The 22,459-nt window shown below is 41.2% G+C and overlaps 2 protein-coding genes across 7 annotated transcripts; one reads left to right on the top strand and one right to left on the bottom strand.

Annotated features, from left to right (window-relative positions):
- The first annotated feature begins 57 nt into the window (after positions 1-57).
- On the top strand, positions 58-10,535 carry kat2b (K(lysine) acetyltransferase 2B). Of its 2 annotated transcripts, none has more exons than XM_011481242.3 (18): positions 58-385; positions 2,544-2,670; positions 2,746-2,891; positions 2,971-3,057; positions 3,143-3,324; positions 3,980-4,171; positions 4,549-4,652; positions 4,751-4,876; positions 5,003-5,142; positions 5,213-5,421; positions 5,513-5,639; positions 5,713-5,823; positions 6,040-6,183; positions 6,264-6,378; positions 6,457-6,487; positions 6,585-6,648; positions 6,723-6,807; positions 8,771-10,535. In XM_011481242.3, the coding sequence occupies exons 1-18, from the start codon at positions 185-187 to the stop codon at positions 8,962-8,964; spliced, it is 2,385 nt and encodes a 794-aa protein (XP_011479544.2). In that variant the 5' UTR covers positions 58-184; the 3' UTR covers positions 8,965-10,535. The 2 variants fall into 2 exon arrangements, with proteins under 2 accessions (XP_011479544.2, XP_023815920.1); XM_023960152.2 differs by lacking the exon at positions 58-385 and adding an exon at positions 1,255-2,469.
- Positions 10,536-10,588: 53 nt separating this feature from the next.
- Positions 10,589-15,814, bottom strand: sgo1 (shugoshin 1). 5 transcript variants are annotated; one of them, XM_011480967.3, is made up of 9 exons: positions 15,264-15,814; positions 14,984-15,192; positions 14,843-14,895; positions 14,708-14,772; positions 12,945-13,796; positions 12,695-12,826; positions 12,210-12,377; positions 11,867-11,987; positions 10,589-10,932 (listed from the first exon to the last, which is right to left on the bottom strand). In XM_011480967.3, exons 1-9 carry the CDS (start codon positions 15,397-15,399, stop codon positions 10,773-10,775), a joined length of 1,896 nt encoding a protein of 631 aa, XP_011479269.1. In that variant the 5' UTR covers positions 15,400-15,814; the 3' UTR covers positions 10,589-10,772.
- Between the last annotated feature and the right edge of the window lie 6,645 nt (positions 15,815-22,459).

The raw sequence follows: 22,459 nt of genomic DNA on the forward strand, positions 1-22,459 counted from the left end.
TTGTGACCTCTCTGAAATGTGTGCAAGTCAGAGGATCAGCGCTGCGCCCCCTAGTGGAGGAAATCGGCCCCACAGCGAGAAATTGAAAATAAGGATGAGCGCCATGTCTGATTCTCTGCTTGTGGAATAGAGCGGACGGCGCTGCGAGCTTTCCCCGGGCCTTCTGGGTTTTTTGTGGGGGATAATGGCCGACAGCGCTGGAATTCAACAAGGCTCGCCGGCCATCGGAGCCGCCGGCCTTGTCCCAGCCGCCCCCGGTGCCGGGGGAACGGAAGGCTCCGGCGCCGCTGGAGGATCCGCACGTATCGTCGCGAAGAAGGCGCAACTCCGCTCCTCGCCTCGGCCGAAGAAACTGGAAAAACTCGGAATTTATTCGTCATGCAAAGTATGCACTCCCGCAGTGGACGGACTGCCGGAACAGTGAAGTTTGTAGTGCGCGTTGGTCTTGGAGGATTTTCCTCTGAGGTTAGGTTGCAATAGTTCAGTATCGCATTATCATATGCAAACCCAGCAGAGGAAGCCATTGCCCCACTTTTTCTCCCCTCTTCATTTTTGTCCTCCGTACACAACCGAGAGGGGAGTCTTTAAAACTGCGGCGCGCGTGACGCTTGTTTTAGTTCACACTAGGACTCTTAAAGTAGTGCCTTCCCCCCGGAAAGCGTTTATAGTGTGACTGTGTGTCAAAGAGGGGGTCGCCTCGCGCTGTTTAGGAGTAACAAGCTAACGGAGGTAAAAATAATAAAAAAAAAAATTTCTGTTTGTGGTCACGTGCGCGCTTATGCCACTACAGGAATTTTTCCACGCTTGCCCGAGGCGTTTAACGGAGCGCGGGGGGAAGCACGGAGCAGGTTATTGGGCTTGTGCGGCGGGTGATCCGCAGAGAGGGAAGGGGTCTTTGTTTTGACAGGGTGACAGCTGCTGCGGTGGGCGGAGTTTGTTGTAGTTCCAAGCGCGTGCGCAGAACAGCGTAGCCAACTGACAGCGGTGTCAGTCCTGCTCCTCCCCCAAAATGTCGCCTCCGGAAATCTGTCTCAATTGTATGGAGGCATTTTAAGTCATGATTAGAGTAAAATTTAATTGTGAATTGACATTTCAGGCTTGGAAAACGAAAACACATTTTGAAAATTAGGATTCAATATCTAAATTTATATTTCAATATGACAATTTTAAAAATAAAATATTGAAAAAATGCATTTGTAACCCTTGTGCTATCCTAGGCACTGTAACGTTGGGAGTTGGGTCATCTAGACCCACTAGACAGTGCTCTGAACCTTTTTTCTTCAATGATTTGTGATCTTCACTGGTGTCCATGGATTACATGAAATCTTTCCACCTTTATCCACCTTTGTCATGGTAGGAAGAACACGTCAATGTAAGGGTGGGGTCATCTAATATAGCACAAGGGTTAAATCGTATAATCATATTGCAAATTGAATTTTTAATTGAGAATTGCATATCACTTTGAATTGTGGCTCAAAAAAACGTTGATACAATTGAGACTAAAAAGAGTATTCAAAACCCATGCTACTTATTAAATTAGAAAAGCAAAAAAGTTTATTTATTTTACAAATAGGGACGTATTTGTTGCTGGAGATAATTTTAGTGGAATCTTATTTGGCGCGTGCTAATACAAAAAAATGTTTGTGACTACTGCCCCCTAAAGGTTGAGATCAGGAACTGAATTTAGGAAGAACCACGCGATGAAAATATGTATTTTTTGTCTTTCTAATATGTTCTCCAGACATTTTTCATGAAAAAAAGACAAACATAAAGAAAATTAAGTTAGAAATTGCATTTCTAAGTCTTTATTCAAATCATTGTGAATCAAGAGCAGACGAAAGAATGCAGTCTGAAAAAGGTTTTAGTTGGGATGTAGAAATTACACTGTGCGGGCGAAATGCTCCGTGATCTCCCCCCCATTCTGATGCATCCATTTGTAGACGACTTGTACATCTTCGTTTTCTTTATCCGAGCTAGCGTCTGGCACAAAACTCTTCAGAAGGATAGTTCTGATATTGCTTGACATTTTTGTTGCACTGTTAACGTTAACTCTGGGTTGTGAGGGGCTGTGAGCTAGTGGGAGACAGTGTAAACGGAGAACTCTCAACAAAGGGGAGGGGAAGGGAGGTGGGGTTGCTACACGCCAATGTTTTCTGCCTAGAAAATGACCCGTTTTTTAAAATTTTGCCTAAAATCGTAACTGGGAACGCTTTTATAATTTATCAAAAATAATCGGAGTTGGTCTTCAAATAATTCCAATGGGAGGAGGAGATGAACATTGGCAATTGTATCGATTTAATCATTCTGGCAAAATTACAAAGCCGTTTTGGAAAAAGTGTTGATTAAAGACAGAAGACGGGGTCGCCAACAGTTGCGGTGGTAGGCCCTCTTTTGGAATGTCCCATCTTCTAGTCTTTACCTAAAGCATACATAGCTCATTATTGGTATCATCAAAACTAAATAAAATAGGTAACTTTGTTTATGATTGTATATTTAAAAATGAAATAAAAAAGATATAACAATTTTAATGTTTTTCCTTATAGGCTGAGGGGCCCTGTAAATGTAATGGCTGGAAAAGCCAGAACCCCCCTCCCACACCCCCCCAAACCGACCAGCAGACCAACACAGTGAACCTACAGGAGCCCTGCCGCAGCTGCTCCCACACTCTGGGTATGTTGTATTTCCAGTTGCCTGCAATAATCCTCCTTCAGATCTTGGAAGATTCCAGCCTCTGTCACCTCACAGGCGATCACGTGAGCCATCTAGAAAATATATCGGAAGAGGAAATGAACCGACTCCTAGGTGTCGTCCTGGACGTGGAATACCTGTACACGTGTGTCCACAAAGAGGAGGATGCTGACACTAAACAAGTCTACTTTTCACTGTTTAAGGTACATTTCTAGCGTCACCATTTTTTTCTTTTTTCATAAACACTGTTACCTCACTCACCAACGGCGGCTTGCCTTTCAGCTTTTAAGGAAATCCATCTTGCAGATGGGTAAACCGATGTTGGAAGCACAAGAGAGTCCTCCTTTTGAAAAACCCAGCATTGAACAGGTGAATTAAAGAAATCCTGGTGGGGTTTTTTTTAACTAAATTGTAAGATTCATTTCTTTTTTTATTTTAAATTTTAATTCAATAGGGAGTGAACAACTTTGTCCAGTACAAATTTAGCCATCTACCATCAAAAGAGCGTCAAACCATCATGGAGCTGGCGAAGATGTTTCTTAACCAAATCAACTACTGGCAGCTGGAAACACCGTCTCAAAGGCGCCAGAGGGTTCCGAACGAGGAAACGGCGGGATACAAAGTCAACTACACCAGGTACCGACCATGAACCCATCTGTCCCGCGCAGGTTTCAGTCAAACCCACTGAATGTATACGAGAACTGGACCGAGTGAGTGTGATGTCACCCATAAAAAATGAGTTCTGGCTCCAACCAAATGCAGTGAATTCTGTCATCATTCAGTCGCAATACGGACATTGCCATGTTGGACCCAGACGACGTTGGTAAAGGCCGTGTGACGCTTATTACACATGTGAAAATTGGTCATATATGAATATGTGTGGAAAAGGGGAGAAAAGTAGTGGTCTTTACGCAAAATGTTCACAGATCTATCAAGAATGAACCACGTTAAAACCGTGGAAGAAGTACAAAAAAAAAACACGCAAAGAACAATCAATCTGTTCATAACTTGAATAACTTTCCTAACAGAAACAATGTGAAAAAAATGAGAACGAGAAAGTGTTTATAAAATGTTTATAAAAAGTAGCCGAGCAAGAATGGTTATTCTGACAAATAGAATGAGTAACAGCTTTTTTTTTCTCAATAGGAGTCTATGGGATTATGTTTTCTTGGAGCCAGTGAGTACTTCCTGTTTGGAACACGGGGAGGGGGGTGTCACTCAGTCCAGTTCTTTGATACAGTCAATGGTCAAACCACAGAGATCCAAAAAGTAAGGGGTCCCCCTTTCTCAGGTGGCTGTGCTACTGCAATGTGCCCCAGTTCTGCGACAGCCTGCCGCGGTACGAAACCACCCAGATCTTCGGTCGGACGCTGTTGCGTTCTGTGTTCACCATCATGAGGAAGCAGCTGCTGGAGCAGGCCAGGCAGGAGAAGGACAAGCTGCCCCCAGAGAAGCGCACGCTCATTCTGACACACTTTCCAAAGTAAGACAGCAGCCGCATTCAGACAAACTGAACAAGTTTTCAAAGAAACTATTAAGAACTGTCTGTTAAAAATCACAGTAATTCAAATTCCAGCTAATAAACTAAAACTAAAGGAACTAGAATTTGAAAATAACTCACAACAGGGACCAGGAATATTTTAGAAATATAAAAAACACATTCTTATGAACCCATTCCACTCAAAGTCACAGAGTGATTATTACATTTTCATAAGATTGAATCAATTTCAAACTTTCATTGCAAAACTAACTTATAGCGTTATGTGCGTCACAGACGCACAAAAACCGATGATAAAATCCTGGCTTTATTGATAAATAATGCAGTTACATGTTTAAGTCACGCTTGATTTCTTCTTCTAGGTTCTTGTCGATGTTGGAGGAGGAGGTGTACAGTCACAGCTCTCCTATCTGGAGTCTGGAGTTTTTGGCAGGAACTACAGGCGGGCAGATTCCCGTTCAGACTGGTAGAAAAAACTACCTATACCCAACGATTTTTTCCTAGTTTTTGGTATTCCAAGCTCCTGTGGTTGAATCCTTTTCTATTTCCGTCTATCTTCCCCAGTGATCAGCGCACCCCCAGTGACGAGGTCACTGTACTACAGCGCCAGTCCGGTTTCGGTGGAGCCATCCACATGCGGAAGCGTCAGTCCTGCCAGGAAACCCAACCCTACTTTGGAGTCGAACCCAGGTGGGAACCCAGGATTTGTGCAAAGAAATTGGAAAGGCAGCTCAGGGTCCATTTTCGACAGGTTCATTTTATATGCTTGATTTGCACTATGTGACTAAAATACCTTCTTGCATTGTCTGGATTTAGTCGTAGTGGGAGAAAAACGCAAAGCCTCTGAACCCCTTCACCACGAAGAAAACAAAAGACCACGGGTGATGGGTGACATCCCCATGGATCTCATCAACGAAGTCATGGCGACCATCACCGACCCTGCCACCATTCCAGAGGTAGCTTTGAAGGATGTGTAATATCAATTCAACCATTTCCACTGCTTTATGCTTTTTTTTTTTCTTTCAGACAAGTCTACTGTCTGCTCATTCGGCTCGTGACGAAGCTGCGCGCCTTGAGGAGCGGCGAGGAGTGATTGAGTTCCACGTCATCGGGAACTCGCTGAACCAAAAGCCCAACAAAAGGATCTTGATGTGGCTGGTGGGGCTTCAGAATGTGTTCTCGCACCAGCTGCCCCGCATGCCCAAAGAGTACATCACACGGCTGGTGTTTGACCCGTGAGTCCACGTCTGTTCTCGACTCCGAACTGCTGCAAGACCCTTCTGAGTGAATTAAATAACAGCCATTTGAAACGTTTTGGTCCCGCAGGAAGCACAAGACGCTGTCATTAATCAAGGACGGGCGTGTGATTGGAGGAATCTGCTTCCGGATGTTTCCGTCGCAGGGTTTCACAGAGATCGTCTTTTGTGCGGTCACATCTAACGAACAAGTTAAAGTGAGAAGACACTCGGTTTCCCAGCTCTGCTTGTGCTTGGATGCACTTTTTACCTGTCGCTGTTTGGCTGCAGGGCTACGGAACCCACCTGATGAACCACCTGAAGGAATACCACATTAAGCATGAAATTCTCAACTTCCTCACGTATGCCGACGAGTACGCCATCGGGTACTTTAAGAAACAGGTATACTGTTGTTTCTAGACGTAGAGAGATGTTGTGCAACTTTTCAGGGACTTTCTGGACACCCAGTCACATTGGCTTCCTTACAGGAGAGTATCATTTCAAGCCATTGTGTTTGAAATGTGATGTTGTTCCAGTAGGTGCTAATAATAGTAGTAATGAATACAGTAATCTTTATCTTGCTTTGTTTGATGCTAAATTGCTCCTATTTTCCTTCAGGGTTTTTCAAAGGACATCAAAGTTCCCAAGTCGAAGTATGTGGGCTACATCAAGGACTACGAAGGAGCCACGCTCATGGGCTGTGAACTCAATCCCAGCATCCCGTACACCGAGTTCTCGGTGATCATCAAAAAGCAGAAGGAGGTACGTATTGAGTTGGGTCCATGTCCTCGCTGCTTCCTTCCTGTAGCCCCACTCAACCCGGTGTCCCTCTTCCTGCTCAGATCATTAAGAAGCTGATCGAAAGGAAGCAGGCTCAGATCAGAAAGGTCTACCCAGGACTGTCCTGTTTTAAGGACGGAGTCCGGCAGATTCCCATCGAGAGCATTCCTGGCATACGTATGTTACGTTCACTGCTCGCTGTACGAAACGCTTTCCTCCCCAATGGGATCTCATTTTAGACGGTCTTTTCCACAGGCGAAACTGGATGGAAGCCTGCAGGTAAAGGGTAAGGTCATAAGCATCTGCCTCGAAGGACGCCTCATTTTTACAAAAAAAAATAAAACATTATTGTTACAATTTCTGCTTTTCTATTTCTATTTCAGGAAGGAACTGAAGGATCCAGAGCAACTGTACACCACTCTGAAGTCCATCCTCCAGCATGTGAAGGTGAAGGACAAACCCGTAAAAACATGCACGCCACATCTGTTTATGTTTTTTAAACTCAAATCTGCATGTTTCAGAGCCACCAAAACGCCTGGCCCTTCATGGAACCCGTGAAGAAAACAGAGGCACCGGGTTACTACCAAGTCATTCGCTTTCCCATGGGTACGTACTGAGTACTAATGAGGAACCGACTCATGTCAGCTTGTTGAGTTTGATATGAAGCAAGTGTCACAATATAAGTGATCAAGGCCTTAAAATTAAAATAAGATTACCGGAATCAAATTTCCTGCTGCTGGTGTCAGGGCTGAGGGAGCACTGCAGGTCTTTGGTTCTGATTCATAGTCTCATCCTACATTCACATCGGCCTCTGCAACATGCACTCAAAAATGAACACTGAAAAATGAATGTAAGCCCACATTTTTGGCTTCCACATGTAAAACGCTCATGTTCACACAAGTACAAATTACACAGCCATTGAACGCGCGTTGAAAGTTAAACCAGTTCAACTTTGACCAATCAGGGACTCGGATTTGTTGGTGACTTATGGATGGCATGCTTTTTGGCCAACCGTTTTAAAATTGATCTTGAAGGAGAAATTAATAATCGCAGTTTGTTCCCAGATCGAATTCTGACACCAAGTCTTTCATATATCTTGTGCTATCCTAGGCACTTTGACATAGGGAGTTGGGTCATCTAGACCAGTGGTTCCCAACCTTTTTGACGCCACGGAGCGGTATGACGTCACACAAATTGTCACGGACCGGTCATTCGAATTTAGGCAGGTGATTTTAGTAGCAATACTACGAAGAAGGAAGAGACGGGACAACACAAAACCCGAGCTTTTATTTTGACACGCACAACATTGTACATCGCACAGGTGTCATCCTCCTCTTCTCTTCCCACACTCATAGTGCAAAAAAGAAGTACTGTCTATTAAATGTAGCTTTCTTTTTTTGGAAGTCGAAGGCTCCTCTTTTGTCTCCAGGCTGAGCGTTTTCCCCTTGGCAAAGAAACTTTCCAAAGACTTTTGTTTTTTATTCATTTTGCTAGCTCCTTGGTTTTATTTTAGCGGTAACCTATCACGTGACCGAGAAGAGCGCCTTGGCCTGCGTCAAGAGTGACATAGACAGATGTAACAGAGAATCGGGCAATTTTTAAAAATAAAACATCTTTTAGATTCTGAAATTAATAAAACGGAAGTAATGTAAGTTATTTATTCTTTCTGTGCGGCCCGGTACCAAATGACCCATGGACCGCTGCCGGTCCACGGCCCGGGTTTGGGGACCGCTGATCTAGACCCCACTAGACAGTGCGCTGAACTTTTTTCTTCAATGATTTGTGATCTTCACTGGTGTCCATGGATTACATGAAATCTTTTCCACCTTTATCCACCTTTGTCATGGTAGGGAGAACACATCAATGGTCATAGGATAGCACAAGGGTTACATGGGAATAGAACTGTGATAGAAAATTCCTGGAGCAAGATTCACCAGATTTGACAACATTTCGAACAAACACTCTTCCAACTATAGGTCCATGCGCTAGTATTGTGTGGCGACAGACCATACACTACACGTGCGTTTCAGAAAGCCCTTTTTGTGTGTTCTCGAATGCGTGTCACATGCCTGGTGTATACGGAGCATTAGCTGGGAGGGTTGTGGGATGTGGGAGGGAGCCGCCACAATTGTGTGAATGTGTGTGCGAATGGGACTGTGACTGTAAAGTGATTTGGGCCTTGAAAAAGGTAGAAAAGCGCTATATAAGCATACGCAATTTACCATTTACTAGCATTCATTGATGGTGAAGAAGAGTTAAAAAGAAAAAGATGCTGATCCATCTCCAAGTCTCCAATAGCACGAGAAAGGTTTTGCACAGTTGATGGTGTAATTTAGTTGGTAAATAGCTAACAATATTTAACAATTCACCTAAATTTTGTTTCCAAGCACAATCATCTGACTCGTTCCATTTAGTGCCGATTGCTTTTTGTCTCAAAGTAATTATCAAAATATTCACGTTAACATTCTGCTCCGATCATCTTTTGATCTGTTGTGGTGTTCCCAGTAGAGATGCTATGTCATTTTAGTTGTCCCAGTTTCTATGAAAAACTCTTTTTTTTCTCTGCCAGACCTGAAAACCATGAGCGAGCGCCTGAAGAGCAGGTACTACACCACGCGCAAGCTGTTCATGGCCGACATGCAGCGCATCTTCACCAACTGCCGGGAATACAACCCACCGGAAAGCGAGTACTACAAGTGCGCTAACCTACTGGAGAAATTCTTCTACGGCAAGATCAAGGAAGCAGGTCTCATTGAGAAGTAGATGACGGGGAAGCTGCTTCCCCTTTGAGAAGGGTGGGGGACGTCCCAAAAAGGTAGAACTACTGAGGAACATCTCGTGATCTCCAATCAGCAAATCCTTGATAAGTACCTTTATTTTGAAAGGCAAAGAAATACTCTTAAAGGTATTAAGTCTTTTTTGTGTTTGGATGAACAAATAGGACTTATTTAAAGGTCTTGTAACACAGCCTCTACGTACATTTTGCGAATTTTCCCTGTATGAAATTTTGGTCTTTCGTGATACATGCGTGATATAGTCATTCACAAGTGTTTCTTGTGTTTTTCATTCATGTGCGCAGCCGGTCGAGGGTTTCACGCGAATTTGGTGTTGAGCCGTTCAAAACTTTTGGTCGGTTTAGAATTAAGCAGTTTGTGTGATTTGCGTTCATACGCATTACATAAACCGTACACAATTGTGTGTGATTTTTGCAAGATGCACATGCATATTTGTAGCTTTCCACAAAACGTTCCACGTATGTCTAACGGACTTTTCACATGAACCACGATGTGTGACTTTTAAATTGCGTATACAGCACATATATCACGTTAAAATTATGTAACTGACGCACAAATTTTGGGCCAGCTTTGGCTTTTGCGCTGATTTATGTGTTCTTTGCGTGGTTTATTCGTACTTCTTTCGTGGTTTTAACGTGGTTCATTCTTGATACATCTGTGAACATTTCACATAAAGACCACTACTTGCACATTTACTCACGTATGACCATTTTTCATCCATGCAATATGCGCTAAATGTACGTAGTGGCTGTGACACCACCTTAACAGAGAAGTGCTGTTGTCGTCCATATTTGACACTAAAAAGGCAGCAGAAAATGACTAAAATATTGTTTTTTTTACACTGCCTATTACACTCACTTGACTCAGGTAAAGCAGTCACGTGAAGGACCTTTTTTCTGTGTGGAAACGGCGGTCAAAGTGTTTAACCGTGAAGTAAAGTTGATGTACAGCAGCACTAAGGTCAAAATCTACGAGTTCATTTTGCCAATTACAGGAAATCATAACTGAAGATGTACAGATTGTAATGAATTGTAAGCACTTATGCCATCTGTATATTTTAAATATATATATAAATACAGTATATTTTCTTTTCCAGAACTATTTTTTCCAGCAAGCCACAAAAAGGCAGTTTGACTATCAGAAAGCACTTTTTGGTTTTATTTTTTTCCAAGTATTAGTTCATATACTTTAAGCTTTGTCTGGACATAAAAATGACAGTAATCTAAAGGACTACTTTAATTATCTTAGTTTATTCTTATTTATGTGCTTTAATTTAGAGAAAAAAATTATTGCGCTTAAGACAATGTCTTAATTTATTTTCTTATTTTTGAAATACAAAGATGAAAAACTTTATACTTTAGAGATGATGGAAAAGGTGCAATACAATGTTTTTTGTTTTGTTTTGTAAAGAAGCAGTTTGTACTTTTCAAAACTTTTTTTAATGTCTAGAAAAAAAGAAAATAATTCTCTTTGTACAATTGGTTTTAATAACATTGAAGTAGCTTATTTTACAGACTAAATAAATGAATATGATGCTAACTTTGTGTTTTGTGTTCTTTGGAGACGTTTCAAGAATTTTTAAAAGATGATCATTTTTGTAGATACAGATGGAGTTTAATATCTCAGACAGAAGTAAACGTATAGCGCCACACAGATGCATTTTTAATATTAAGCATCAAAACTACAGAATTTGGAGCATTTTTGCAACAAAAATCGAAAAATACAAAGCACAAAGTACACACCTGAAAAACAATTCAATAAAAAATTAAATGTCGTTTACCGACATCCAACAAAAGATTCGTTGTATTTCTCGAAGGCTTGCTGGCTGTTGCTGGTCGTCCTCGACATCCGCACGGATTTTCTCCCAGACTTCTGTTTGAAAATAGGAGAGCGCAGGAACTGCACGTCTGTGTGTTTGTCCCCACGGCGAAGTTTCCTGAAAAATCAAGGTCAGGATGAGAACATTAGAAGAGGATTCGTGCTAATAGGGAGTCTGTGTGTGTGTGATAGCTATTGAAATAGAATCAGACAGTTGCACTTGAGGATTTTAAAATATACTGGACTGACACCTCTCTGTTCACACACTCTCCTGCTAGCTTACAGCCCCTCACACTCCCAGCCTTACTTTAGCGGTCCAACAGAAATGGTGACCAACATTTGAGCTATCCAGCCGTACAGTTTTGATCCAGATTCCACCTCAGACGAGGAAAACAAAGACGTGCATGGATCTATATGTCTGCAAGTGGATGCATCAGAATGAAGCGGAGCCCACTGATTGTAGCTCTTACGTCACATCTACACACTTTCCAACGGCATTTCTTCTCCTTTTCCTAATTCACAATCATTTGAATAAAGTAAGACTAATAATTTAACATGTTAAAAAAACAGTTTTTAATCAGAGTGGGTCTTAAAGCATTCTCAACAGAAATAAAGGCTGGAGTAGGGCAACTCTTAACTTTGAATATCCTTTTAGAAATGGATGCGTTTATGACCCTGTGACAGATTAGTCCTTCCCTTATGAAAAGAGTTCTGGAATAAGCCGTGGATAAAGAAGGGAATAAATAACAGTTGGGGCTTGTTTAGCTAAGAGGCTAGACCTGTCTGGGCAGCAGGAAAAGCAGGGAGGGATGTGGGTTCAAAACCAGGATCAGCCGACACTCTGACTTCTGAAACTGCATTATAAAAGATTCTAATCTGATGTATTGGAATTTTAGTTCCCAGTACCCCAAAGGATCACCTTCGTGCATTTTAGCATTTCCTTCATTCTGACAGAGCCGGTCGAATGAAGGAAGTGCTAAAATGCAAGGGCATGCACGCCAGAATTTACGTCGGCAGGAAGCAACTGGCGTGGTCCTCAAGGGAAAACGTACGCGTTTAACGAAGGCTCCTTGTAGTCGACCGTCAGGGTGCAGCGTCGCTTGCGCCCTGGAACCGGCGTGGAGCAACGGGCCTCCGAAGGGCGTGAGCCGCTGCAGGAGAACTTGCGGCGGGCTGCAGGGGACAGATTGGTCACATCACACAGACTCAAGCCCCGCCCCGCTGTCCTGACACCAGCCCCGCCTGTGGAAATGTGAGGAAAGACGTGACGTGTGAGAAAAACAAAAACAAAAAAAAAGAAGAAGGAAAGAGGTGAAATAAAACTGTGTTCTGAGAAGTCAGTGAAAAAGTGAAGGAAGAGGAAAAACAGTTATTTCTAGAAAGGTAAAAACTCACGATTCTCGCAGGGTTTGAGTCCTTTCAGCATTTGGGGAGCTGAGGATGGAGAGGCTTCACAAGAGCCATCTCCATAGTTGTTCAGGATGTGGTCTATTCTCGTCAATTCCACCTTAACCAGAGGACTGACGGAAAGCAAACTGTCCGCCATCGCCTCCCTTTCAGGCTCTGAAACAAACATCAGGTGGTTTTAGCTGAAACAGAATACAGACGAAGAAGCCAAACAAGGAAAACCAGAAAAAGGAAGGACGAAGGAATGAAGAAAGAACCCAAGTAAAAAAAGAGAAAAATAACTATTTTACCCAAAAAAGAAGCATTTTTTTTAACCATACCATAGTGTGTTGATTCTTGAATTATGTGTGTTTATGCTTCTTGCTAATAATCTTTGATCACTTTTTATTCCATTGCAGGTTCTGCCTGAAGCTTTGAGGTAGAAGTTTAGAAAATTGGCCCCGTTTGAAACAATCCATGACAGTTTTACTCACTTTGACAACTTTCCTGTTGTAGCTTCAGATCACTAGGACCCTTTGAGAAGTCCGACTGTGGTAAAGGAGGAGGATTGTCCTCGCAGCTTTTAGCTTCTGCAGCTCTGGGGGTGGACTCTTCATCTTTAAATACTATATTTTTTTTTTTTGAAAAGACAAGAAAGAAAGAAAATGATAACTGAAAACATTAAATAAAGAACAAATGCAAATGAAATTGGTCAAGAAAAGCAAAAACAATGTAGATGCTTGCCTGAGAATTCCTGTTTTGAAGGGATGTTTTCTTTCTGTCTGAAGACCTTTGAGAGCCGGCCTCTACGCGTGGTGATGGTCTTCTTCCTGTCAGGGGGCGTGCTTTGCGTCTGCACAGTCTTCTGTGGAACATACAGGCTGTCGTCTGACTCGGAGGATGGCGATGATGAAGAGCTGGTTGTGTTCTGCTCCGAGTCGACGGGTGAAGCTTCAGCTTGAGGCGCTTCCCCGGTTGGTGTGGCCGGCTGGCTGCCTTCCGCCTTGGCCTTAAACGGCGTCATGTGGTCTTCCTCTTTGCAGTCAAAGTCGAACGTGTCGTCAAACCCCAGAGACGCGTTGAGCTTGCCGCTCTGCGGCGGGTGTCCTGCTTTGGCTCTCACTGCTGATCGGTCACGGCTTTTGGAGCGAGCTCTGGGTTTAGGATTCTCCCAGGGTTTCTTTAACGGCGCGCGCTCCGGTTTGCGGCCTCGCTCTTGTTTCTGAGAAGCCGGTTCTGGCTTAGAGCGAGGCGGCGGCTGCTGTTGGGCCTGTTTCCTGTTAGGCTGTTGCCTCCTCTTGGCAGGCGGAGGTTCTGGGGTGGAGTGCTGCAACACCTCGGAGCGGCACAGATCACCAACCCCTTTTAGTGCTTGCTGTTGCTTTTGATCTGGGCTTCTCATGTCGCTGTGGATGGGACTCGGCGCCGCCTCAAAGCCAACTTCTAAGTCCATCTCCGTTAGAACGGCTTTGTGCACACACCCGGACCTCCGCCTGCTTCTCCTGTCTGCACGTTGACGCCGCACGCCCACCGTGGAAGGCAACACTACCTCTTTCTCCACATTCAATTGTCTGGTCTTTTTCCCTGGCGTGGAACCTACAATACAAAGAAAAAGTATTAAACTAATAACTTAAAGTGTGATAAACTACCAGCCATGGAACAATAAAGTCACAGGTTATCGTTCTACAACCAGTTATTGGTTTTTCTGAAGAGTTACCTACAGACATAATAGTTTTTGAAACTATTTCTAAATTGGATGTTTTTAGAAAAGAAAATGTTATTTTCAGCTGAAACATGGACCCAAAAATCCAAATCTCTCAAAAGCACGAGCAGTCATATAATCAGTGTTATACATGCTGTCAGCATCAGTCTCCGGACCCACACGTGGCTCTTTTACCCATCTATTGTGTCTTTCTGGTTAAAGAAAAAAAACGTCAATAAAACAGAAGCAGAATTCAGGCACGCTGAATTATAAGGCAAACTGTTTAGTTTTGAATAAATTCAAGGAATTTAGAAGCACATTATGGTTCAAAAAATATGATTAGTGTTACTTAATTAGTTCTGCTTATTATTAGTTTATTATTTTATTTAAATTATTAGATGTACACATCTTGGGCTGAGATGCACCCACAAACAGTAAAATAAACAGTTTATATGTGGTACAGAGTGTTATTTTGAAATGAAGTCATGCAGATCTCTGTCAGAAGTTAAACTTTTTCATATTTTGGAAAAAAAAGGCTATTTTCATCTTTATGTTTTATTTATATAAAAAAGCAGTGCCTTTCCACTTAGTATAGTAGTGAAATTAACCTAAATACAAATCAGTTTTTTTTCTCACTAAAGGGTTAAATAAGACTTTGGGTTGTTGTCAGTGAGAAATCGACTCGAGTGGCTCTGGTTTGGTCTTAAAAGTAGCAGACCACTGTCCTAACAAAGAGAACAGGAGATATTCTGCTCACACTATCCGGAAAAAAAAGAAAAAAAATACAGTCAAAATAAGCATGTACCTGCACAATCTGGTGAAGATTCACCCAAAGTGTGCTCATAGGATTTGTGGACGGTCCGCTTGTTTCTGGCAATTAAGAAGATGATTAATAGAGGAAACTAAAGAAAATCTGTGATATTAAATTTCAGAGACTTACCTGGGTGAAACCAGATGTGGGTGTGGCTCAGCAGGAACATCTGCAGCTTCAAACTAGATGCAAACATGAAGACATATTTTAAAAAGTTGGCATTTTAAAATGCTGTCATGAAAACAATCCTAACAAAAGCAGACTTTGTACCTCTGAAGCGGCCAGCCCTTCCTGTTCCTTTAGCTTCCTCTTGAGCAGAATCAGGTGCAGGAACAAGGCTTGCTGCTCCCGCTTCAGCTGCAGGATGACGGCACTGGCCTGTCGTACCTTCTCCTTCTCCGCTTCCAGAGCCACCGCCAGCGCCTTGTTGTTCAGCTGAACGCCTTTCAGGATGGCGGTGCGATGAGTGGAGATGGGCCCTGGACAAAAACATAACGCTGTTGTGACATCGATCATTGTGTACAAATAAAATAAAAAGTCCAGCACTTACCGCTGTTTTTGTTTCTGGAGCGTCCCATATTGGAAGACACACTCGCCAGCCGTTTATTCCTTTTTTCCTTCATTCTCTCCTTAATATCCTCCAAACTCCTTTCAAAGGATTTCTTTTGGGGCCGTTCTTTCGCCATATCTAAAGGCTTTCTTTTCTTACCAAAAATGCAGTTCGTGTTTTAATACATGCAAACCATTAAAGCATATTTAAAATACTAAAAACAAAAAAAAAGCTCCAGTTCGTAGTTTACGTGCTGCTAGCTGCTTTGAAGCTAAGTTAGCAGACTAGCAAACTGTTTCCGTTTGTCAAAGCGATTTTTAAAAACTGCCCTTGAACATATGAAACGAAGTCAATTTAACTACAATATACGAGAAAAATGTTCCTACAAAAAATTACATCTATTTCCAAAATAGGAAAACGAAAGAAAAAAAATTAAGGAACCAAAATAATCAATTTGATCGCAGGCTGTCCATACATAACTCGAAAGTTGATGTTTAAATCGAGAGTCGCGACTACTCATTGGTGGAAATTTAAGTTGACGTCACTTCCGCTAAGTGCAACCAGATGTCGGATGGATGGCGCTGTCGGAAACAAAATGAAGAAATCACTTTGGAGCTGTTCTTTAACGTGTTTAACCCTGACACTTAAATAGCTTTTAAAATAACTTTATTTATACATATTAGTCATCTAAAGCATTTTTATTTCCACACAACAACAACAAAAATTTGGCGTATCCTTATTTTTAACTAGTAAGCCATATTTAATGTAATATCATTACTTTAATTAAAAAAAACAACAACTCTCTAACACCATCACATTTAAGCAACCAAAATTGAAAATTATAATTTAAATAATTGGTTTGGTACATTAGTCTAATTTAAATATTTACAGATTTTTTTTATGATTGCGTTTATTATACCAAGAATGTTTTTATTTTATGTTAATTTCTTTTTTTAAATTAAAGTCTCGATTCAGTTCTACATATGTTTTTCATGTAATCGATGTATGTTCCAGAAAAAAAGAATGTTAACTTGCCCACATCTGCTCCACTGGGAGTGAACAGCAGACAGTCACCCAGCCCTGGAATTATGTGATTATGCCTTTCAGTATTTCCACAAATCCCTTTAGCTCCATTCCTGCCTGTCAATTAAAGTAAACAAATTACATGGGAGACTTTGGAGCTACTGGGAGAAGATTACTTAATAAATTCAAAGTTTTGATAATTCCACGGAAGATTAAAGTTCTGAAAAAAAGTTAATTGGATTAGTATTCATTATCATCGTCATCATCATTAAATACTATCAAAATGAACATTTGTAATTGGCTGCTGTCGATAAGGGCTTTGCTCTGTAAAGTGCAAAGCTGCATATGCTTGGTGGTGATAACTGTGTTAATCTCAGAGCTTCTGACAGGCTGCATTTGAGTCGTGCTCCTTGATGTATTTTTCTTACTCTCTCAAGGCTTATTCAAACTCAGATTACAAGGCAACTTAATCAATTATCAGGTGGAGGCTAATTTTTAATTGCGTGAGTTGGTCTTTTGGCTCTCCTCCCAAGTGTCCGGGCTCAAAGCCTCCTGCTTCTGAGATTTATCTTTCCCTGTTTGTAGGTACGCTTAATAATTGCCCTGCAAACATTGGATTACTTGATTGTACAAGATGACTCATGACTTCATATGGTTCAAAAGTCAAAGTGAACATGTCTTGTTTAATGGGGAACAAAAAAAGCCAATTGCACAATTCCTGGAAGCTGCTGGGGATAAAGCAGTTTTTTTTTTACTCTATCAGTGATGGTTCTGTAATGGTACCGTAACATCTAAAAGCATTTGAATTGGTTAGTTCAAAAGGGGCCCAAGTCCACAATTTATCAAAATGGAGATATTATATGTTCTATGGTCTTCAAGGGAAAAACTATCTAATTATGTGCACAAAAAGTCCCAAGTCCGTTGTAATGTATTGACTTTGCTTGTCATTTAAAATGCATTAAGTGCAAAATTCATGGACTTGGGCCTCTCTTGCATGGGTTTTGCTTTATCCCATATGGCAGCACTAATTATCCAATATGGCAGCGACCCTCTTTAATTAAAGAAGGGCCCAAGTCCAGACACTTTAGTTTGCTAGTCATCTGATATGATAAAAGTGAGGTGCTTCATATTATAGCATTTGTAAGCTATGAACTGGTGCTGAATCTGGATAAAGTATTAATCGTTTGGTGTAGCCTCCCTTTAAGCTATGCAATTAAATTCATTTCCTGGAAAAACAAACCTCTTGGACTTGGGCCCCTTTTGAACTAACCGATTCATTTAAGACACATAACGTAAACAGATTACACAAACAAATTCAGGAATTGTAATCAGATCACACAGAGGGAGCTCTGATTACTTCGATTGAAATTAGATTATTCAAACCCTTTAATAGATCAAAGAATCTACAGAATTAAATCCCAGTATGATTGTATGAACAATAATTCCTATTATTTTTACAATCAACACAAAATGTGTGACAACAAAAAATTGACACTGTAATGAATGCCTTGTCGTTGTCAAAAATTGTCAACAATGGACTCAATGGACTGTTCCTTTTTTGTTCTTGTTTTTAAACAGCCTTTTATGATTAGTTGTGTCATATTTGAAACACACATTTCTAAGACCCCTATCCAATTAGTATGATTCAAAACATTCACACATTATAAACCTAATGTACATAACTGTCTTTATTTTCTGCCCTGCAGTGCATTATCAGTCCACTAGGGGCAGTAGAAGGGCTTTCCCTGCTCATTTCAAAATGGCTGCTTCCCTGAAATCTCAAAAACACTTTTGGTGGGAAAAGGTTTAACAAATGTTCAAAACTCTATGGTGAGAATAACTCATCTAATGTTGTTCATTTCTTAAATAACTACTTTCTGTTTAAATAGATGCAAAAGTTGTTGATAATGAATTATTTATGATTCAACACGTTAAAACTGTATTTATGAAAATTGAAACATTGAGTAAATAAGTTGCTTTTTTTCCTGAACACTTATGTAAATATTTTTACATCTTGACATTGTTGAGAGCAATAACTTACCAAATCAGTCAATGTATCATAAATGATAAAATCTCTATCTCATAAAAATATATATTTTGCACAATTCTTTTGTGGATATCATCAAAGAGCTTAAAAATTATCATACAAAAAAAGTTGAATTTCCAATCAATTCTGTGATGCTTACAGGGTCAAGTATGGTTTGCTGGGATGCCAGCACAATCGTTTTCTTTAAAACTGAGGAGTTTAGGTGCAATGTCATGTTGGACACCAGATGGACATCTGTTGCACACATGAGGCTCGTGGTAAATACCACACAAACAGTAAAATTTATAGCAGTCAAGCATGGTGGTGTAAGTGTAATGATGAGTGCTTTTTTTAAAGCCACTGGATTTTGACAAAACATCACTACAGATTGAGTGCAATGACAAGACCGAAGAGTCTAACGCTAAGGGTAGGTTTCAATTGCTTCATGAATCTCAAATCATTAGCAATATTTGGTTTGATGGATTAGCCCTGTGTGTATGACATTAAAAAAAGATGTGCCATTTTTGCATCTTGCCTTGTGGAAGAAATCATTTCAAAAACAGAAAGTGCCACAATCAAACCTGTAATGATGGACTGTTGGTAAAACTGCTCCCCAAAGCAAACAGAGGCTACGCTCAGGTCCTCTCAGCAGTAAAATAGACCAATAATTTAGTGAGTGCAAGGGATGTTTTTTCTATTATAAGAAAAAAGACATGAGAGGGAAGCATGAAAATGTATAATGTCAGACAGACAGCCAGAGGGACTCCACAGGTTTTTGCTCAGCTTGCTTTAATGGAGAGATCAATCACACTGTCACTTCACTGCCACCTCCTAACATGCCAGCTGCCTGGAGAGAAACTTATTATCACTGGTACATGAAAAGGAGGAGCTCATTAAAACAAGAATAAAGTGATCGTCAACGGAAAATGGAAACGCAGACTCTCGCATGTACTATCAAAAAAATCAAGACGTTGCCGTATTTAGTGCAGCTGTGTTGACAATGTGTTGTGATGCAATCATATCAGCATTTAGGACGCATATTTGCACTGTCCTATCAGATTTGCAGCTCATGCACCCTAACCAGACAGTCTGACTGGCCAAGACAATGATCATTTGCTCCTCTACCAGATGAAAAGAATTAGCTCTAATCTGTGTACTCCCCATAGCCGGGGCCAGAAATACACCCAGTTTCATCTTAATATGGAAAGCATGCTTATGATGACATATTTACAATTTGCGGTAATGGAATCATAACAGAGACCGTGTAATCAACTCGTGAACACACGCTGTAGAGACAGAAGAAATCCAGGGAAAAAAATTGTAGCCTGTTTCTTTTTTTTTAAGGAATTTTCCTTGTCTAGGTAGTCACCTACGTTGCTCTTATAAATTTATAAATGTACTTAAAAACAATAGAGAAAATGTCAAATGCATGATCACAGACAGTATTGAGAAAAATGATCAGGGTTTCATGGAATGCAAAATTCACGCGGCGACACGCGTTCAAGTCACCACTTCCAAAGAAAAGTCCAAGTGAACACACGTAGATTAGCATTTCTTGTTCATAACTCTCGCATTCAGTTTTGAAGTCTGTTTTCGAGCTCTACATACAAAAAGTGCAGCCATTGAACACACGTTAAAAAGTTAAATCAGTTGACCTTTAAACAATCAGGGACTCTGATTTGTTATACATGTATGGTAGTGTCCTTTTTAATACATAGACGTGCCAGCCATTTGAAATTTGATCATGAAGGAGAAATTAATAATTGCGCTTTGTTTCTGACCTTTTTCGATGGCACCAAGCCTTTAGTAGCCCGGGTGTTAATTCAAAAAATGTTGCAGCCGGCCAGGTATTTATCAGAGACAGGCATCAGCTGGAGACAGACTTTTATTTCATCACAGACGGAATGGTGATGCACAATGGGTTCATTTTTTCAATTCGGTCAAGAAATGCAGACAACATCAGATGATTATTTCAGGATTCATTGAAATGATGAGAAGATATTATTTTGCTATGATTAGCACTGGCTACGAATGTTTCTTTTTGTCTTGGAAGCATCAACCTCTGTATCAAAAGTCCTCTTCGCTTTCATGAGAATACTTTTTCCAGGAGACACGCGCACCTTTCCGTCTTTGCTCAGTAATCCATGTTCAAACCAGCTCTTCTAATTCGTCGCTCGCTATCTTTGCAACTCCGCCAGGCAATCATTTGCTTGTTTCTGTCTTCTCAGTACCACCCATCTGCTTGCACCATTCTCAGATACATTTAGGTTCCACCTCAAATGTCGTGCAGATTCCTCACCAGAATGTTCTTTGCCATAGGCTACCGCACAGAATTTAACCCTTGTGCTATCTTAGATGACCCCCCCCCCCCTGCATTGACGTGTTCTCCCTACCATGACAAAGGTGGATAAAGGTGGAAAGATTTCATGTAATCCATGGACACCAGTGAAGATCACAAATCACTGAAGAAAAAAGGATCAGAGCACTGTCTAGTGGGTCTAGATGACCCAACTTCCAACGTTAAAGGACCTAGGATAGCACAAGGGTCACAGGCTAAATGGAATGAGCGTTTCTTGGCCATCGCCACACTGTCTCACAACACAAATGCCACAGACACCCGGCGTCTGCACATCTGTGCATGACCTGGGGAAGATGGGCTGATCTTAAAGGAGCCCGGCCACTATCAGGGGCCAGCGTCTAACAGTAACAATCACCTGTTAGACATGGCTGCTATTGGAGACCTGGGTCAATAAGAGACAGGCCAAAATGTATATATATATATATATATATATATATATATATATATATATATATATATATATATATATATATATATATATATGTATATGTATATATATATATATATATATATATATATATATATATATATATATATATATATATATATATATATATATATATATATATATATATATATATATATATATATATATATATATATATAATATAGCTCAGGAACAAGCCCTGAGCACCAGAGCGATAGAGGCTCAGATCTACCACACCAGACAAGACCCAAGGTGTAGGCTGTGCAAAGAGGCGCCTGAAACAATCCAGCACATAACTGCAGGATGTAAGATGCTGGCAGGTAAAGCATACATGGAGCGCCACAATCAAGTAGCTGGAATAATATACAGGAACATGTGTGCAGAATATGAACTGGAAACCCCAAGGTCAAAATGGGAAACACCTCCGAAGGGGGTAGAGAATGAGAGGGCAAAGATCCTGTGGGACTTCCAGATCCAGACTGATAGGATGGTAATGACGAACCAACCAGACATTGTAGTGGTGGATAAAAAACAGAGGAAAGCTGTTGTGGTGGATGTGGCAGTGCCAAGCGATGGGAACATCAGGAAGAAGGAACACGAGAAACTGGAGAAATACCAGGGACTCAGAGAAGAACTGGAGAAAGCATGGAAAGTGAAGGTGACAGTGGTGCCTGTGGTAATTGGAGCACTCGGGGCAGTAACCCCCAAGCTGGAGGAGTGGCTACAACAGATACCTGGAAAGACCTCAGACCTCTCAGTCCAGAAAAGGGCAGTGCTAGGAACAGCTAAGATACTGCGCAGGACCCTCAAGCTCCCAAGCCTCTGGTAGAGGACCCGAGCTTGGAGGAGAAACCATCCGCGGAGGGTGGGAGGGGCGTTTTTTTATATATATAAAAAGCCTGGAGTAAGATACACAAGATTTGCACCGCTTTGACATTTCACACGAAGCCTCTTCCAACTGTTTGTAGATGCACGCACTAGCATCGGGTAGCGACCGTCCAGTGTTTAAAACGTGTCAAGTAGCATAAGACTTTGGGTTCAGCAAAAAAAAAAAAAAAAAAACATTGCTTTTTTGATGCATGTGTCTAAGTAAAAAAACCGTGAGTTTACATTTATTCCAAATATGACATCTTACGGTTGTGCTGCTTTGCTGACAAATCTGTTGCAGGCCGACTGACAGCAGCACTATAGATGTATTTCGGTGGCCTGCAGCTGGGTCATTACACCTTCCTGACTGCCCTGCTGGCTGCTCCACTTCCCAGCTAACTTCCTCTTCATCCACTGCTCTTTGGCTCCAAGCTACTCTCAGCGCACCACCTCCCACAGGACCAGAAAATTGGCTAATCCTTGTTGTGCTGCAA

Source organism: Oryzias latipes, chromosome 11, assembly GCF_053564925.1.
Source record: "Oryzias latipes strain Hd-rR chromosome 11, Olatipes_Hd-rR_3.1".
Lineage (NCBI taxonomy): Eukaryota > Metazoa > Chordata > Actinopteri > Beloniformes > Adrianichthyidae > Oryzias > Oryzias latipes.

What these genes read in the sequence shown, in the direction of transcription:
- kat2b (XM_011481242.3), top strand. Translation starts at nt 185, where the DNA reads ATGGCCGACAGCGCTGGAATTCAACAAGGCTCGCCGGCCATCGGAGCC. An exon ending in CATCTAACGAACAAGTTAAA is followed by an intron (nt 5,640 to 5,712) that starts GTGAGAAGACAC and finishes GTTTGGCTGCAG; the next exon opens with GGCTACGGAACCCACCTGAT. An exon ending in CGAGAGCATTCCTGGCATAC is followed by an intron (nt 6,379 to 6,456) that starts GTATGTTACGTT and finishes TCTTTTCCACAG; the next exon opens with GCGAAACTGGATGGAAGCCT.
- sgo1 (XM_011480966.4), bottom strand. Translation starts at nt 15,399, where the DNA reads ATGGCGAAAGAACGGCCCCAAAAGAAATCCTTTGAAAGGAGTTTGGAG. An exon ending in AAGGGCTGGCCGCTTCAGAG is followed by an intron (nt 14,896 to 14,983) that starts GTACAAAGTCTG and finishes GTTTGCATCTAG; the next exon opens with TTTGAAGCTGCAGATGTTCC. An exon ending in TTCAAAACAGGAATTCTCAG is followed by an intron (nt 12,827 to 12,944) that starts GCAAGCATCTAC and finishes AAAAAAATATAG; the next exon opens with TATTTAAAGATGAAGAGTCC.